The 17,093-nt window shown below is 56.2% G+C and overlaps 1 protein-coding gene across 1 annotated transcript; it reads left to right on the top strand.

Annotated features, from left to right (window-relative positions):
- The first annotated feature begins 43 nt into the window (after positions 1-43).
- Ndufa9 (NADH:ubiquinone oxidoreductase subunit A9) lies at positions 44-16,514 on the top strand. Its single transcript, XM_070006042.1, has 11 exons — positions 44-145; positions 6,032-6,196; positions 6,786-6,883; positions 9,528-9,619; positions 11,551-11,692; positions 11,852-11,954; positions 12,404-12,471; positions 13,456-13,532; positions 14,733-14,828; positions 15,315-15,381; positions 16,216-16,514. Exons 1-11 carry the CDS (start codon positions 97-99, stop codon positions 16,384-16,386), a joined length of 1,128 nt encoding a protein of 375 aa, XP_069862143.1. The 5' UTR covers positions 44-96; the 3' UTR covers positions 16,387-16,514.
- The last annotated feature ends 579 nt before the right edge of the window (positions 16,515-17,093 follow it).

Raw genomic sequence — 17,093 nt, 5'->3', positions numbered from 1 at the left:
GGAAGGTTGGCCGCTGTGGGGATCCGTCGCCGGCCCGCGGCCCGACGCGCGTGCGCACGCGCTCGCCCGCCCGCGCGGGGGACTGTGGGAGGCGAGATGGCGGCCGCCGCTCCGCCCCGGGTCGCCCGGGCTTGGCCAATGTCACGTAAGTGTCCGCCGGGGCCGCGGCCCCCGACGCGGTGCGGGGCGCAGGCGCGGGGCCCGGGCGTCCTGCCCGCGGTCGGGGGGTCGCGGTTCCCACCGACCCGAGCCCGGGAGGCGCGCGCGAGGCCCGGCAGGCCTGCAGCCGGGACGGGAGGCCCGCGGGGAGCGGGGGGGGGGGGTGCGGGGCGGGGGGGGCGGGGGGGTGGGGAGGGGGTGCGGGGGGGGTGGGGGATGCGGGGCGGGGGGTGCGGGGGGGTGGGGAGGGGATGCGGGGGGGGAGGGGGGTGCGGGGGGGGTGGGGAGGGGATGCGGGGGGGTGCGGGGGGATGCGGGGCGGGGGGGTGGGGGGGTGGGGAGGGGATGCGGGGTGCGGGGGGATGCGGGGCGGGGGGTGCGGGGGGGTGGGGAGGGGATGCGGGGGGGTGGGGGATGCGGGGAGGGGGGTGCGGGGGGGTGGGGAGGGGATGCGGGGGGGAGGGGGGTGCGGGGGGGGTGGGGAGGGGATGCGGGGGGGTGCGGGGGGATGCGGGGCGGGGGGGTGGGGGGGTGGGGAGGGGATGCGGGGTGCGGGGGGATGCGGGGCGGGGGGTGCGGGGGGGTGGGGAGGGGATGCGGGGGGGTGGGGGATGCGGGGAGGGGGGTGCGGGGGGGTGGGGAGGGGATGCGGGGGGGTGGGGGGATGCGGGGGGTGGGGAGGGGATGCGGGGGGGAGGGTGAGGGGTGGGGGGTGCGGGGTGGGAGGGGGGTGCCGGGGGATGCGGGGTGGGTGGGATGCAGGGTGCAGGGGGATGCGGGGTGGGGGGGGTACAGGCGGGATGTGGGGTGGGGGTATGCGGGGGGATGTGGGGTGCGTAGGGGGTGCGGGGGGGGGTGGGGGGTGGGGAGGGATGCGGGGTGCGGGGGGATGCGGGGTGGGAGGGGGATGTGGGGGGGATGCGGGATGGGGGATGCGGGGTGCGTGGGGGTGCCGGGGGATGTGGGGGGATGCGGGGTGGGAGGGGGTGCAGGGGGATGCGGGGTGGGGGGATGCGGGGTGGGAGTGGGATGTGGGGGGATGCGGGGTGGGGGAGATGCGGGGTGGGAGGGGGGTGCAGGGCGGGGGGGTACAGGGGGGATGTGTGGTGGGTGGGATGCAGGATGCAGGGGGATGCGGGGGGGATGTGGGGTGCGGGGGGTACAGGCGGGATGTGGGGTGGGGGGTATGCGGGGGGATGCGGGGTGTGTGGGGGGTGCGGGGGGATGTGGGGTGGGGGGGTGGGGAGGGATGTGGGGTGCGGGGGGGGGGTATGCGGGGTGCAGGGGGATCCGGCCTGGGGAGGGATGCAGGGTGGGGGGATGTGGGGGGGCAGGAGGAGGCCCGGGGTTAGCCTGGGGGTCTGCAGGCCTCCTGCGCTGTCCCTGGGGGTGGGATCCGGCCTGGGGAGGGATGCGGGGTGGGGTGAGATCCGGCCTGGGGAGGGATGCGGGGTGGGGGGGCAGGAGGAGGCCCGGGGTTAGCCTGGGGGTCTGCAGGCCTCCTGCGCAAAGCCGTTGTTTGGAGGGTGACCCTTCATCACCATCTTTCCCCCCGCTACCCCTCTCCTCCCACCCCGCTCCCCCAAAAGTTGCTTTTCCATAGTGTGGTCTAAATCTGTGCACCGTGTTGTCTGCCCTCGAAGGTCGCTTCGTGGTCACTGAGAGCTTTATTCCTTTTATATATTTTTGGTCAGCCATGGGGTTTGAACTCACGGCCTGGGCGCTGTCCCTCAGCTCTTCAGCTCAAGGCTCTGCCACTTGAGCCACTGCACCACTTCTGGCTTTTTTTGTGTGCTGGTTCCTTGGAGGTCAGAGTCTCATGGACTTTCCAGGGCTGGCTTTGAACCCTGATCCTCAGATCTCAGCTTCCTGAGTCGCTGGGATGACAGGCATGAGCCACACGGGTGCCCATCGAGCTTTTATTTTTAATCCCTTAAGTAGCTGAATGAAGGGAGCTGTCATCCAGCAAAGTAGTAGAAGCATGCAACGAATCTTGATCAGTGTCACCCTCTGTGAGCCTTACGAAGACTTTAAAAAAAGGGTTCGTTTTCTTTTTAATGTCATTTGATTTTATTTTGCTAGTCCTAGGGCTTGAACTCAGGGCCTGGGCACTGTCCCATAGCCACTTTGTGCTCAAGGCTAGCACTCTACCACTTGAACCACATCTGGCTTTTCTTGATCAGTTTATTGGAGGTAAGAGTCTCACAGGGACTTTTCCTGCCCCGGCCAGCTTTGAACTGTGATCCTCAGCTTTCAGCCTACCGAGTAGCTAGGATGACAGGTGTGCGCCACTAGCACCAGGCTTTGGGGATTCATTTTAGATCTCTCAAATCAGTTAAGATTAGTTCCCGGTGTCTTTAAAAAAAAATCGCCTCAAGGGCTGGGAAGGTGGCTCAGTGGTAGAGCGCTTGCCTTGCATGCCTGAGGCCCTGGGTTCGATTCCTCAGTACCACATAAGCAAAAAGAAAAAAGCCGGAAGTGGCGCTGTGGCTCAAGTGGTAGAGCGCTAGCCTTGAGCTGAAGAGCTGAGGGACAGCGCCCAGGCCCAGAGTTCAGGCCCCATGACTGGACCAAAAAAAAAAAAAAAAAAAAATCGCCTCAGGTAGTTCCCGTGTCCAGCAGAGGTGGAGAGTCAGGAGTGTGTAGAGGATTCCTTTTCGCTTTCCGTCTTGGTTAGAGTTCCGGCATGCAGTTGGGAAGGTGTTGGTACATGCTACCTGAACAGGTGAGACTCCGAGGAGGAAGCGAGGGACCTGTGCCTATAGCCCTTGGGGACCAAGTCACGTGACAGCCTGGCAAAAGTGTATTCAGGAAGTGGCGCTGTGGCTCAAGTGGTAGAGCGCTAGCCTTGAGCTGAGGAGCCGAGGGTCAGCGCCCAGGCCTAGAGTTCAAGCCCCATGACCAACCATAAAAAAAAAAAAGTGTATTCATCATGTTCTTTCTGATATGCGGAAGTTAGATCAGAAATGTACCAAGAAATGACAAATTACACAGGATCCTAGACACACACACATAAGACCAAAAGAGGATGCTCTTAGGAGAGACTCACAAAGGCGCAAAATGCCTAAGCACTTTTTCGTATTTATATTAAATGATATACTGAAAACACCTCCAAGAGATGGAAACAAGACTTTTTTTTTTTTTTAGGTTTTTTTTTTTTTTTTTTTTGGGTCCGGTCATGGGGCCTGAACTCAAGGCCTGGGTGCTGTCCCTGAGCTCTTCAGCTCAAGGCTAGCACTCTACCACTTGAGCCACAGCGCCACTTCCGGCTTTTTTTTTTTTCTTTTTGCTTATGTGGTGCTGAGGAATTGAACCCAGGGCTTTGAGCATGCAAGTCGAACGCTCTACCACTGAGCCACCTTCCCAGCCCCTCTTTTTTAGTTTTTGATGCTTCTGTCTTTATGTATGCTGTGTATTCATGTGTGCATCTTCGGGGGTGGGGGGGGTGGAAGGGAGAAACACAGGGCACAGAACTCAGGGACAAAAGGGTGATTTGCTTTCTTTTCCCTATCACACAGCCCAACTTCCACATCCCTCCTGCCACAAAAAAACATCTATAATATTTCATCAATTCAATGAAGCACATTAGCTGGCTTTTGTGGACGCCATATGCTCTCCTCAGGAGGCAGATTTTCACAGATCGCGCGACAATTTAAACACAGCTGATGAGAATGTGGAACTCGGCTTCTGCATCAATAAAAAAAAATGGTTTTTATCCAAGCACTGGCAGCTGATGCCTCTAATCCCAGCTGCTCAGGAGGCTGAGATATGAGGATCATGGTTTGAAGCCAGTCCACACAGGAAAGTCCATGAGACTTCTGTCTCCAAGGAACCACCAGAAGGCAAGATGTGGAGATGCAGCTCAAGTGTGCCTTGAGCTTTAAGAAAGCTAAGGGATGGCGCTCAAGCCCTGACTTCACGTGCACACGCACAGACACACACAGACACACACGCTCACACACACAAAACATCTACCAAAACAACAGCTTTTTAAACAGCAATTTTGTCATTGAAGTTTCTCTTGATTTTACTTTATGTTTTGGCCATGCTTGGTAAAAAGCACATGTAACGAAGGCACAGATAAATTGTGCTTAAACATGATGACCACGAGGCACAATATGAAGTTTTAAAAAGAGATTTTGGTTCCTGGGGGCCACTGATGGAAGATTGGGACGCCAGTGGAGGATGGCATTCTAGAAAAATCTTCCTTCACTGGTTGCTGGGGTGGGCCTGAAAACCAGCAAATGAGCACATTTCCCGCAGGCAAAGAACTGGTGGAGTATTACGGTGGAATATTACAGTAGAACACCACTATACAACCAGTGTATGCTAAGAAAAGAGAGGGAGGGAGACAGGGTGAAAAGAATGGAGCGAAGTATTCTGAGACAGTGGCGTGGCTGTGGTCCCTGAGGGTTAGGAGGGAATGGATAATCGAGGCTCAGCAGTTTCCAAGGTGGGTGTCCTGAGAAGGTCTACACAGCCAGGTACTGTTACTCACGACTGTAATCCTGGCAACTCAGGAAGTTGACATCTGAGCGCTGTGGTTTGAAGCCAGCCCAGGCAAGGGAAGTCCAGGAGACTTTGATCTCCAGTGAACCACCAGAAAGTCTAGGGATAGCATCTAGACTCTTAAGTACATGCCCCAGGACCAGCACGCGTGCATGCGCGTTCACACACACACTCACACACATCCCATACAGTGTTGTAACTCATAGAAGTGTTTTCTGTAATACTAACAAGGTTCTCCTTTAGGTAAGTCCAGTTGTGATCTATATGATCTGTGATATATGAAATATGTGCTATTGGATGTATACCACATCACCGTAAAGTGCATAACTGTATAGCTTTTAAATATGTTAAAGAAGAAATTAGGTTACCCTGCAAGTGAGCATCTGGATATCAGCATGCCAAACCGATGGAAACTTTGAGCAGAGGAATTAATCCATGCATAATGGATAAAGAACATTATTCTCCTAACGGTATTCATCATACACGGGAGGATGGGGATGCTGGGACCCAAGCGGCTGGCTTGCATTTCCTGAGCGCATTCTGTTTGCCCGGCAGCGTGGCAGCTGCTTTACGACCTGTGGTAAACGCTCAGCTTTGTAAAGAAGCCATTCCTGAGCTTCTTTTGCTCAAGGCTGGCGTTCTACTACTTGAGCCCCAGCTCCACTTGCAGTTTTTTGGTAGTTTATTAGAGATAAACGTCTCCTGGACTTTCCTTCCTAGGCTGGCTTCAATCCTTAGATCTCAGTATGCTGGGATTCCAGGCGTGAACCACCAGCTCCCAGTTTGGAATTCTCTGTTATTCCTTTTTTTTTTTTTTTGTAAGTCGTGGGGCTTGAACTTTAGGACCTGGGCGCTGTCCCTCAGCTCCTCAGCTCAAGGCTGGTGCTCTACCACTTGAGCCACAGCGCCACTTCCGGTTTTTCTGGTGGTTCCTTGGAGATCAGAGTCTCATGGACTTTCCTGCCCAGGCTGGCCTTGAACCTCGATCCTCAGATCTCAGCCTCCTGAGTAGCTGGGATGACAGGCGGGAGCCACCTGCGCCTGCCTGGCTTGTTAATTCCTTTTTTACACCCCCTTGCGGACACTTTTCCCAGGATTCCTTCCTTCCTCATGATCACATGGCTCAGTGAGCCTTCTCTCCCCAGGCTCACGAGAGCCCCTAGGATAGAACGTATCTCCTCCTGTCAGAGGGAGTTTACGTGGTAATGATTACGGTCATTGCTACTTTGATCGCTAAGGTCCAGATGACAAAATAGCGTCGCAGGTGTTCGGGGAAAGGAAGGACTTGGGTTCCTGGTGGCTTTTAAACTAACCTGGCCCTTCGCTGTGTTCTGTGTTCTGCGTGCTCCGGGTTCGCCTTCAGGTTCTGCGCTTGCGGCCACTGCTGGGTTTCACGGCCCACTCCGTCACCAGCTCCACCATGCCGTCATACCTCACGGCAAAGGGGGCCGCTCCTCCGTCAGCGGGCTGGTGGCCACCGTGTTCGGAGCCACGGGATTCCTGGGCCGGTACGTCGTCAACCACCTTGGTAAGTACAAGTCCTGCCTTGTGCTCACTGGGCCCATTGCTCTTGACGGGGATTTGAATGAGCCATGTGTCTCTTGATTGGACGCTACTACACAGCTGCTGACCTGGCTCAAGGGGTAGAAGGCTTGAGGCCCTGAGTTCCAAACCGTCAGCCCCCAGCCCCCACCCCACCCCCAAAATAAGCAAGAAAAGGTAGGAAACAAACCCAAATTGTACTACCTTGGAGTTAGGTAATATGTATTTATTTAGTTAATCTATTTAACTCCTGGCCCTGGGTACTGTCCCTGAGCTGCTTTTGCTCAAGGCTGGTGCTCTACCACTTGAGTCACAGCACCACTTCCAGCTTTCTGTTGGTTCACAGGAGATCAGAGTCTCATACTTTCGTGCCCCTAGTTGGCTTTGAACCACAATCCTCAGATCTCAGCCTCCCGAATAGCTGGGATGACAAGCGTGAGCCACCAGCACCCGACAAGAACATGAGCTTATAGTGTCATAGCAGAATTTAAGCCTTTCCAAGTCTCCATCGAATAACGCATCATCATGTTGTATCACGGTGTCGATGAGTCTTGTTTCAATGCGTTCTTCCCTAGGCCGAATAGGAACTCAGATCATTATCCCCTACCGGTGTGACACATATGACCTCATGCACCTTCGCCCCATGGGTGACCTGGGCCAGATAATCTTCATGGTAAGACTTCATGCCTGCTCGTCGCAGCCAACAGCTGTGAATGACAGGTCACTGTTAGGGCGTGATTTTCATCCAGAACGAACCACAGGCATCCTCCATTTGTAAGTTCCCGTGTCTCTGGTTTCTAGACTAGCAGTGGGCAAACCTTTCCTGCCCAGGACCTGAAGTTTAAAGGACATGGGATCTGTAGCCCTTATAGAGTCCTGGTCATAATGACTGAGCTGCGCCCAGGTGTCCTGAAAACAGCTGTGTAAACAAACGCGTGTGCCAATAAAACTTTATTTACAAAACCAGGCCAAGGGCCAGGTTTGGCCTGTATCGTTTGCTCACCCTGGTGGCTGTGCTTTCCCGCTATGGAAGCCTGAAGCTGCCTGTCCAAAGCTTGAGCTCTTGTCTAAATAGACAGTGTGGAGAAGACACTGTCCCTCTCCCTCCTACCGCGCCCCCCCACACACACACACCTGACAGGACGATTGTGGATCTTTTCACCACCTCCTGTGATGTCTTTTTGGAGGCAGACAAGCCATAGCCTTTCAGATTGACTTCTTCCCCTTAACAGCCTGTGTGAGGTTTCTCATTCCTTTGTAGAGCTGAAACTTAATCCCCTCCCATGAACGTCCCTGTTGGTCTACGCAGATGGGATGTTTTCTTGTTGTTAGTGGTGGTGGTTGTGGGTCTTGAACTTGGGGCCTGGGCACTGTCCCTGAGCTCTTTTGCTCAAGGCTAGCGCTCTACCACTTAGCCACAGTGCCACTTCCAGACTTGATGTTTTTACCGTGTGTTTTATATCCTCTGACACATCACCTTCATGCTTAAAATTCTGGCACAGAACCCATGGTATAAAATCTGTCATCTGCTGGAGACTGCACTCTGTCTGTCCATCCTTCATTAAGTCAAAGACATTAACTCCTAGTGGGACTTGGTTCGGCCATAAGGGTTTGGGGAGGCTTGTGAGGCTAGAAGAGGATGTCAGGGAGGATCCCAGCTCCACTTATTATAGGCTGAAGTAAGACCTTAGATTTGTTTAAGTAAAATGTATTATTAAAAATACCGTACCTTTTTTTTTTTTTTTAATACTATTCAATGTGTATGACCAGTAGAAAAGATCCCAAGTGTATAGGATTCAGAAAGTAGCACATTTTAAGATCACCTATGTACTTCATGCCCTCTTTTTCTTCTTTTTCCCTTGCTGGGGGGGGGGGGGAGGCTTGAACTTTGGGGTCCTGGGAGCTGTCCCTGAGGTTTTGTGCTCAAGGCTCACGCTCTACCCCTCCAGCCATACAACTCCACTTCTGACTAGTTAACTGGAGATAAGAGGCTAAGATTTGCCTGACTGGGCTGGCTTCAAACCTCCATCCTCAGCCTCCTGAATAGCTGGGATTGCAGGCAGGAACCCCAGGGCGGGTGGGGGGGGGGCGACTTCATGTCATCTTTAGATCGGAAGTTTTTATAGGCCAAACATCACAAGTAGGATGTCTTACTACTTGTCTCCGTTGGTACATTGGCCTTCCCTTTAAGGTTCTTCCTCTGGCCAACGGGGGGCGCCCTGGGCCTCAGCCCTGAGAACTGGCATACACATGTAAATACATGCCCTTCCTAGCCCAACACACGGACTCCTACACATCCACCTCGGATTACGCCCTTAGAAATCCTGATTTCTTATCTCTTATTGGAATGCTTGCAGCATTTGATTGTGTGTGTGTGTGTGTGTGTGTGTGTGTGTGTGTGTGTGTGTGTGTGTTGAGCGTGCTAGCCCTGGGTCTTGAACTCAGGGTCTGCACACTGTCCCTAAGCTCTTTTACTCAAAGCTAGCACCCTATTACTGGAGCCCTAGCTTCACTTCCAGCTTTTTGGTTCATTGGAGATAAGAGTCTCACAGAGTGTCATAGACTTTCCTGCCCGGGCTGGCTTTGAACTGCGAGCCTCAGATCTCAGCCTCCTGAGTAGCTGGGATGACAGGCGGGAGCCACCAGGGCCGGGTCTCAATCTCCATTTTACTGTAGACAGTCCTGTGCTTTTGTCTGGAGTTATTAATCTGCGGTCACTGTTTTGGATCCGTTCATCCAAGAGCTCATCAGTTTTTCTTCTAGATGGTTTAGAAACTGTTCAAGAGTAGAGCTCTATACAAAGCCTGAGGGTTAGGCAGCCCGCCTCTTTCCATTTCTGCTTGGGCCTGAGATGATCAAAAAGGAAGTTGGTTCAAGTGGTAGAGCACGAGGTCCTGAGTTCAAACCCTGACAATGCCAACAAACACAATGTGTGTGTGTCTGTGTGTCTGTGTCTCCATTTCTTTGTCTATGTCCCAGCTGTCCTTGCTTCTTTGGCTAGGTTTCAGGAAGGGAGACTGGATCTCCTGATCCCCTTACTACCTCGGGGGTTAGTTGGATGGACAAAAATCAGCACGCTGCCTGAAATACGAGCAACTTCTTTTCTGGTTTCCTGAGTTGAAAGGTCCCTAGGCCCAGGGGGGGGGCGGGAACCTTCTCCTCATCTCTGATGGGATCCAGGGTCTGGGTGACAGACAAGAGAATGGCCCAGTTAGACACGGGCCTGGGCATGGAGGGGGCGGGGCCTCAGACAGGTGGGGCCTGGGGTGGGGGGTGTGTCCTCATGGTGTCAGCTGATTGGTTACTTCTGGCCCCAGGAATGGGACTCCAGAGAGAAGAGCTCCATCCAGAGAGCCGTGCAGCACAGCAACCTGGTCATCAACCTCGTGGGGAGAGAGTGGGAAACCAGGTGGGCCTCGGCGTCCGGGAGGCGTGCATTCGCAGGGCGCCTGCTTCGGGCGTCGTGTGGACGTCCCCCGCACCCCTCAGCGGGGTGTCGCGCGGACACCCGTCAGGCTCAGGTGGCAGCACCAGGCCTGGGAAGGCGGTTCCGTGGCAGAGCGCTCGCCCAGCATGCATGAAGCCCCGGGTTCGAGTCCTCAGCACCACATACGCAGAAAAAGCCAGAAGTGGCGCTGTGGATCCAGGGGTAGATGCTAGCCTGGAGCAGAAGCAGCTCAGGGACAGCGCCCAGGCCCTGAGTTCAAGCCCCAGGACTGGCACAAAGAAAAATCAGGACCAGCTGGCCATCGGTGGTTCACGCCGGTCATCCTAGCTACTCAGGAGGCTGCGGTCTGAGGATTGCAGATCGAAGCCAGCCTAGGTAGGAAGACCGTGAGACTCTTTATCTCCAATGAACTACCAAAAAGCTGGAAGTGAGCTGTGGCTCCAGTGGTAGAGCGCTGGCCTTGAACACAGAGGCTCAGGGACAGCGTCCAGGCCCTAACTTCAAGCCCCAGGACTGTACCCCCACTTTACCTTCCCCCACCCCCCAAAAAACATAAAAAGCCATTGCCATTGTGGGTCTTGGGTTCAAAGCCAGCCATGTGGGATAGGGTCAGGCGTAGGGTTGCCTGGTCCACTGTGTAGGCCCCACATTGGGTTTTTGTGTGTGGAATGTTCTAGATGGTTCTAGATTGTGCTTCTGCCTTGTTCTTTGAATATAAAAACCATTTCGTCTTTGCATTGGTGATCAGCAAATTATGTTGTAATCTCATAGCTCCAGAACACCAGTTCCCTGTATTTTTTTTTTTTTTTTTGGTCCGGTCATGGGGCCTGAACTCTGGGCCTGGGCGCTGTCCCTCAGCTCTTCAGCTCAAGGCTAGCGCTCTACCACTTGAGCCACAGCGCCACTTCCGGCTTTTTTCTTTTTGCTTATGTGGTGCTGAGGAATCGAACCCAGGGCCTCAGGCATGCAAGGCAAGCGCTCTACCACTGAGCCACCTTCCCAGCCCCCAGTTCCCTGTATTAAGTCCTGATGAACCTTTGATGTCAACCTGTTGGCATATGTCTGTTTCTTCAAATATACTAAGGTTTTTGGACAGCCTACAGTCAACTTTCTGTCTCCTGTAATGACCAACATTTAGTTCAGGGTGCATGTCAAACTGACCACTCTACTTTTAGTTTCACTCTGTCCCTCCAGGAATGCAAAGTCCCAGGGATGAGGAGCGCGTGCCTATTTAGCCTCCAACACCTTCCTCCCCTTCAACCATCACAAAAGCTTTTGCTTTTGCTTTTTATTTTTTTGCCGATCCTGGGGCTTGAACTCAGGGCCTGGGCGCTGCCCCCGAGCTCCTTTTGCTCAAGGCAAGCGCTCTACCACTTGAGCCACAGCCACTTCTGGCTTTTTCTGCCATTCATTGGAGAGCAGAGTCTCACGGACTTTCCTGCCCAGGCTGGCTTTGAACCTTGATCCTCAGATCTCAGCCTCCTGAGTAGCTAGGATGACAGGCGGGAGCCACCGGCGCCTGGAAGCCAGGTTCTCTTAAAGGGCCTCCGCCTTGGGAAGTGGATCTTCAGGTCAGCCCAGACTCTTAGGGAGACCCTGTCTTGAAACCAAGAAAACAGGGTGTGGGGGAACCCTGAGCCTCACATTTCCTTGGGGATGCAGAATATTATATATGCTGGTTTAGAACTTAGGACGAGCCTTAAACCGTGGCTAGAAGTGACCCCCAAAGAGGCCCGTAAACTTTGAAGAGAGACACCTAATTCCAGCTTCGACTGCAACAACTACCGCTTAAAAGCTGAACTCAGGGATTGATTAGGGAAGCCAGCCCAGCCCCGCCAGCTTAGACATCGGCCAACTTCACACCCCCTCCCCCACCCCCTTTATCCTCCCAGAAACTTTACTTTCGAGGACGTTTTTGTGCGGATTCCCAAAGTGATCGCCAGAGAATCCAGAAAAGCCGGCGTGGAGAAGCTCATCCACGTGTCACACCTCAACTCTGACATCAGGAGCTCCGCCCGGTCCCTGCGGAGCAAGGTCAGCACCTGGGGGGCGCGGCCTCCGCATACTGGGGCTGATGAGTAACTTGGCCGTGTGCATCTCAGAGACGCCTGCCCTGTCCCTGGGGCCGGGGAGCGGAAGAAGCCCGGTTCACCGTCGCGGTGCTCAAGTGCTCTCTCCTGCTTGATTGGCCAGGCCGTGGGAGACCAGGAAGTGAGGGAGGCGTTTCCGGATGCCACCATCATCAAGCCTGCCGACATGTTTGGAAGAGAGGACCGATTCCTCAATCACTTCGCAAGTGAGTCTGGGAAACGCCGGGGGGGGGGGGGGCGGGGGGCAGCCCACACTCCTCTGAGTCTCCTAGGTTAGGTCTCTCTCTTGCATTTGCTCTGTGCTTCTTGACTCTTGGCGTTGCTATTGTTAGTAGTCGGGGTGCAGTGTCATCGTCCACAGGGGCTGGCAGCTCAGCGTGTCAGTTCATGAGTCCAGTGGATCTTTGTAGCCGTTAGTGAGCATGCTCGGGCTGGCTGGCCGTGCGTCACGTGACCTGCCTGGCTCCCCCCCCCCCCCCCCCAGTGCTCGGTCTCTTCACCCTCTGTGTTTCTGGTCCCCGCGCCCCGTGGTGGCTCCTTCCCAGGACCCTGAGCTCTTGGATTCGCTGCCGTGCTGCCGTTGAGTCTGAGCGGGGTGGTGGGGGAGCGTGAGCAGCCTGGCCAGGCCTTCTGAACACGGCCCTCGTCTCTGCAGACATGAGGTCGTTCGTCGGGGTCCCTCTCGTGTCCCTGGGCCTGCGGACCGTGAAGCAGCCCGTGTTTGTGAGTACCCGGCCCGGCCTCGCCAGGCTCTGCCACCCTCCTCTTTCAGGGATCAACTCTCAGTTTCCTTCTGGGGTTTTCTTTCTTGTTTTTGGTACTATCCTGGGACTTGAACTCGGGGCCTGGGCGCTGTCCCTGAGCTCTTTCACTCAAGGCTGGCGCTCTACCACTCGAGCCACAGCGCCCCTTCATCGGGCATAAAAGTCTCATGGACTTTTCCTGCGATCTCTAGACCGCAGCCTTCTAAGGAGCTGGGATTACAGGCGTGAGCACCGGTGCCGGGCATCCTGGGTCCTTGCGATCCAGCAGTTTGCTCGCTACCTTCCGTCTTCCTGAGAAGGAGCTTTCCTCAGCGCGAGCATTAACACACACGCCAGGCGGTGCCTGGCCCCAGAGAGAGATCCACCCACTAGACAGACCCACCCCAATCTCAGTCGGCTTTTAAGCAGCGCGATCGGTGCTGCCAGAGGGTGGGGGGGACCCCGGGGGCTCCCCAGACAAGTGACCGAGTGAGAACAGAGGTGCCCTGGGGGGGGAGGGGGGGGCCTGCCAGAGAAGGAGCGCCTTCCATTCCACACCAGCCCCACCCAGGGCTTCTCAGCGCTCCCTGCCCGCATTGCTGGCTGTGGGCACTGTTGCTGGCTGCTTGTAGGATTCCCACAGAGCCAGCCCCCAGTTGTGACAGTGACAAACGTTCGTAGACCTCTCGGCCTCCAAGCTGTGCTCAGACGGGCCTGGAAGGCGGGGCGCAGGTGTGGCGGGGCCCACCTGTAATCCCAGCGCTCAGGAGGCTGGGCTAGGAGGCTCCCCGGCTCCCCAGCAGCCAGACGCATCGCTCTGCGCAGCGGGCAGGGCGGGTGCGGGCTGCGAATCAGTGGCATCTGCTTTCCCTTCTCCCCTGGGCTCTCCCTCCTCCCCGTTTCTCCCCCTCCTCCCCCTCCCCTCCTCCAGCAATCGCTTCCACGCGCGTTATCATTTGCACAGGTGTCTGATGTCGCCAGAGGCATCGTGAAAGCCGCCAGAGAGCCGGACGCCAAGGGCCAGACCTTTGCCTTTGTCGGGTGAGAGCTTGAAGCCCCGTGCCAGACTCTTGCTTGGGGCCGGTCCTGGGACTCGAACTCAGGGCCTGGGCGCTGTCCCTGAGCTTCTTGTGCTCAAGGCTGGTGCTCTTAACCACTTGAGCCACAGCTCTATTTCAGGCTTGTTTGTTTTTTCTTTATTAATTGGAGGTAAGAGTCTCACGGCCTTTCCCGTCTAGACAGGATTTGAACCTGGATCCTCAGATCTCAGTCTCCTGCCTGAGTTAGCTGGGCTTACGGGCATGAGCTACCAACTCCTAGATTATAAGTGATTCCTGTCGCTTCCCCGAGAGTCCTCATGCCTGGAAAGCTCAGTCGCTGTGTGGCTCAGGGTGGGGGGTGGGGGGTGGGGGGTTTGGCCTTTTCAGATCAACAATATCTAGAGGAAAAATTGTGTCTACACTGAACATGCACCCCCTGCCCTGTGCATGCTCCCCCAAAGTGTTTACACCATGTTTGACTTTATTCCGTCAGTAGTCTAGAGGTGATTTACAATACACAGGAGCATATACATCCTCTGGGGAGCAGGTATTCACCCCCAAAGCCCATCTTGTACACCCCACGAAAACAAACCGCATCGCACCGCGGAGAAGATCGTTTTCATTAAGCAACATGGTAAAGTTTTTTATTTTTTTTTGCTGGCCCTGGGGCTTGAACTCGGCCTAGGTGCTGTCCCTGAGCTTCTTTTGCTCAAGGCTGGTGCTCTACCACTTGAGCCACAGCGCCACTTCCAGATTTGTTGAGTCGTTTATCGGAGATGAGAATCTCAAGGACTTTCCTGCCCGGGCTGGCTTTGAACCATGATTCTCAGATCTCAGCCTCCTGAGTAGCTAGTATGACAAGCGTGAGCCACCAGTGCCTGGCTTATTTGTTTTGTTTTTTAATTACCCTCCTTTTTGGTGGGCAGCATGTTCTATACATGAAGTTGAAGTTCTCAAGACAGGTTTGACGTACTCAGTCTTAGGATTGCTGGCAGGAAAGTCCATGAGACTCTGATCTCCAGTGAACCACCAGAAAACCAGAAGTGGCGCTGTGGCTCAAGGGGTAGAGCGCTCACCTTGAGCTTCAGAGCTGAGGGACAGCGCCCAGGCCCTGAGTTCAAGACCCACGACCGACAAAAAAATAAAGGCAGGTGATGAGCCCGTTGGTTTGCCGCAGTGTGGTTTATCTTCCTCTCGCCAGGCCGAACCGCTACCGCCTCTTGGACCTGGTGCGGTACATCTACGCCGTGGCACACCGGCCTTTCCTCCCGTACCCCTTGCCCCATGTTGCCTATCGGTAAGTGGGCGGCTGCTTTTGCACGTCCCGAGCTGAGCCCCGCCATTCTAGCGGGGAGGCCCCCAGTCTCCAAAGTGAACAGTACAAAAGAGGGCCGGGGGCAACCTAGCCAGGTCAAGGCCCCGGGTTCAAACCCCAGCTCCACCATCACAGGAAGGAGCCGGACACCCAACAGGTTAGGACGGATCGCAGTCCGCCTGGTGTGTCTACGGAAGTTTTCCTTAGAAAGCCTCAGGATCGGCGAGACCTGGGCGGAGCTGCTTGTGGCCAGGGGCAGTCCAGAGCGCCCCCGTCCCCGGGTCTCCCCGGTCCCCCTGGAGTCGTTCAGCCGGTGCTTAGAAGCCCTCAGTCCTGTGCACTCGTGGCCTGGACTTTTGTGCTCGCTGCCGTACTCGGTCGCGTGGGGAGGAGCGTAGGAGCGGCCTGCTTTAGTCCCGGCCCGGAGCGAGTGGCCCCTCACCCGTGCCCTTGCCTTCCCTCCTGCAGCATGATCGCGAGGCTCTTTGAACTCAGCCCCTTTGAACCGTGGACGACGAGGGACAAAGTGGACCGGGTGAGTCGGGGGGCAGGAAGCGCGGGTGGTCGGCCTGCCGCCTCCCGCTGCTTGATTTCCCTCTCCGCTGGGTCACGTCTGTCCGCGTGCAGAGGCGCCTCCTTCCCTCTCCTCCCGATGCCCCCCTTTCCCACTCGTCTCTGCCGCTTTTCGCCTGCACCTCAGAAGCGCCTTCCGGCCAAGCGTGGCAGCGCAGTCCTGTAATCCCAGCACCCCCCAGCCTCCTGAAAACAGGCGGGAGCCGTCCGCCCTGGCTTTACTGGCCACAGGTGCCTGCCTTGCCCGCCACGTGTGGCTCTGGGATTGGAGATCCCAGAGGGGGGCTCCCCTTCCCCCCATCCCCGTTTCCCCCACTTCCCAGGGACACCCGCCATGCCCTTGGTCCAGCTACGGGCTAGCGGGGTCCTGCCTGTAATCTCTGCAGCCCCGAGCGCTCGAACAGGACAAGGCCTGCAGGGGAGTCTCGTTTGGAGACGGCCTGTCGCTCAGGAGAGATCTTCGGGCTTTGGGGCGTAGGGGGGGGGGGCGCGGCTGGACCTGCCTCGGTGCTTTTGGGGCACGCCCAGGACCTTTCCGCCCTAGCGAACCTGGCTGACAGCCCCGGCTGGACTCCTTACCCGACCGGAGTGACCGCGGCTGCCCAGCGCCAGGCCGGGCTCTGCGCGTGGCGCACACGGCTCACCGGGGCCGTCCGGGTCTCTTCATCAGGCGCCTGGTGATGTCCTACGGCTTGCTTGGCCTCCCCTCACAGTCCTCCCACTCAGCCTCCAGAGCGCCCGGACCGCAGGCCTGCACCCCCGCCCCTGGCTGCTACAGGTTTTCTTCTGTCCACAGCTTCACCTCTCAGACAAGATCCTGCCCAACCTGCTGAGCCTCGAAGACCTGGGGATCGAACCCACACCCCTGGAGCTCAAGGCCATTGAGACGCTGAGACGCCACCGCACGAACCGCTGGCTGAAAACCGAGATGGAAGACGCCAGGCCCGCAAAGACGGTGAACTACTAATGCCCCGCCCCGCCCCGCCCCGCCCGCACCCCCAGGAGCCCCGGGGCCCGTCACCCCGCGGCCTGGCGGCCGAGGCCTTCTGTACACAGAGAATAAGATCCTTCTATTAAAACAGCCCAGGATCCACACTGTCGCGCTCTCTTCCTTGGGCTGGAAATGATCAGCCCTAGCCATTTAGAACTTTAAAGCAGGGCTGGAGGCATGGCTCAGGTGGTAGAGCGCCAGCCAAGCGGGTGAGTGGAACAAGTGAGAGGCTGTGAATTTATCGTTTGGTTGGTCATGGGGCTTGAACTCGGGGCCTGGGCGCTGTCCCTTGGCTCTTCAGCTCAAGGCTGGCGCTCTACCACTTGAGCCATAAGGCCACTTCCGGTTTCCTGGTGGTTCCTTGAAGACCAGAGCCTCATGGACTTTCCTGCCCAGGCTGGCTTTGAACTGTGATCCTCAGATCTCAGCTTCCTGAGTAGCAGGGAGGTGGAGGGGTGAGATTATCGTAAGCATTGGAGGCAAATATAAGAAACTGGCTTCATATACACCAAAAGGAAATCTTCAAAATCGTGCAGACATGCCTTCATTTTTACGTCTACACAAGACACCTTTCCTTGTGCCTTTATTTCAAAAGTCACCCTTCACAAAAGGGATGTTGGAAAGTCTGGTGCTGCTGGCTCACGCCTGTCATCCTCGCTCCTCGGGAGGCTGAGATCTGAGGA

Source organism: Dipodomys merriami, unplaced genomic scaffold, assembly GCF_024711535.1.
Source record: "Dipodomys merriami isolate MVZ:Mamm:240054 unplaced genomic scaffold, mDipMer1.0.p SCAF_691, whole genome shotgun sequence".
In the NCBI taxonomy this organism is placed as follows: domain Eukaryota; kingdom Metazoa; phylum Chordata; class Mammalia; order Rodentia; family Heteromyidae; genus Dipodomys; species Dipodomys merriami.
The sequence above is the reverse complement of the archived record's forward strand: the minus strand, read 5'-3'. Positions and strand labels throughout refer to the sequence as shown.

What these genes read in the sequence shown, in the direction of transcription:
- Ndufa9 (XM_070006042.1), top strand. Translation starts at nt 97, where the DNA reads ATGGCGGCCGCCGCTCCGCCCCGGGTCGCCCGGGCTTGGCCAATGTCA. An exon ending in CCCGGTCCCTGCGGAGCAAG is followed by an intron (nt 11,693 to 11,851) that starts GTCAGCACCTGG and finishes TTGATTGGCCAG; the next exon opens with GCCGTGGGAGACCAGGAAGT. An exon ending in ATTCCTCAATCACTTCGCAA is followed by an intron (nt 11,955 to 12,403) that starts GTGAGTCTGGGA and finishes TCGTCTCTGCAG; the next exon opens with ACATGAGGTCGTTCGTCGGG.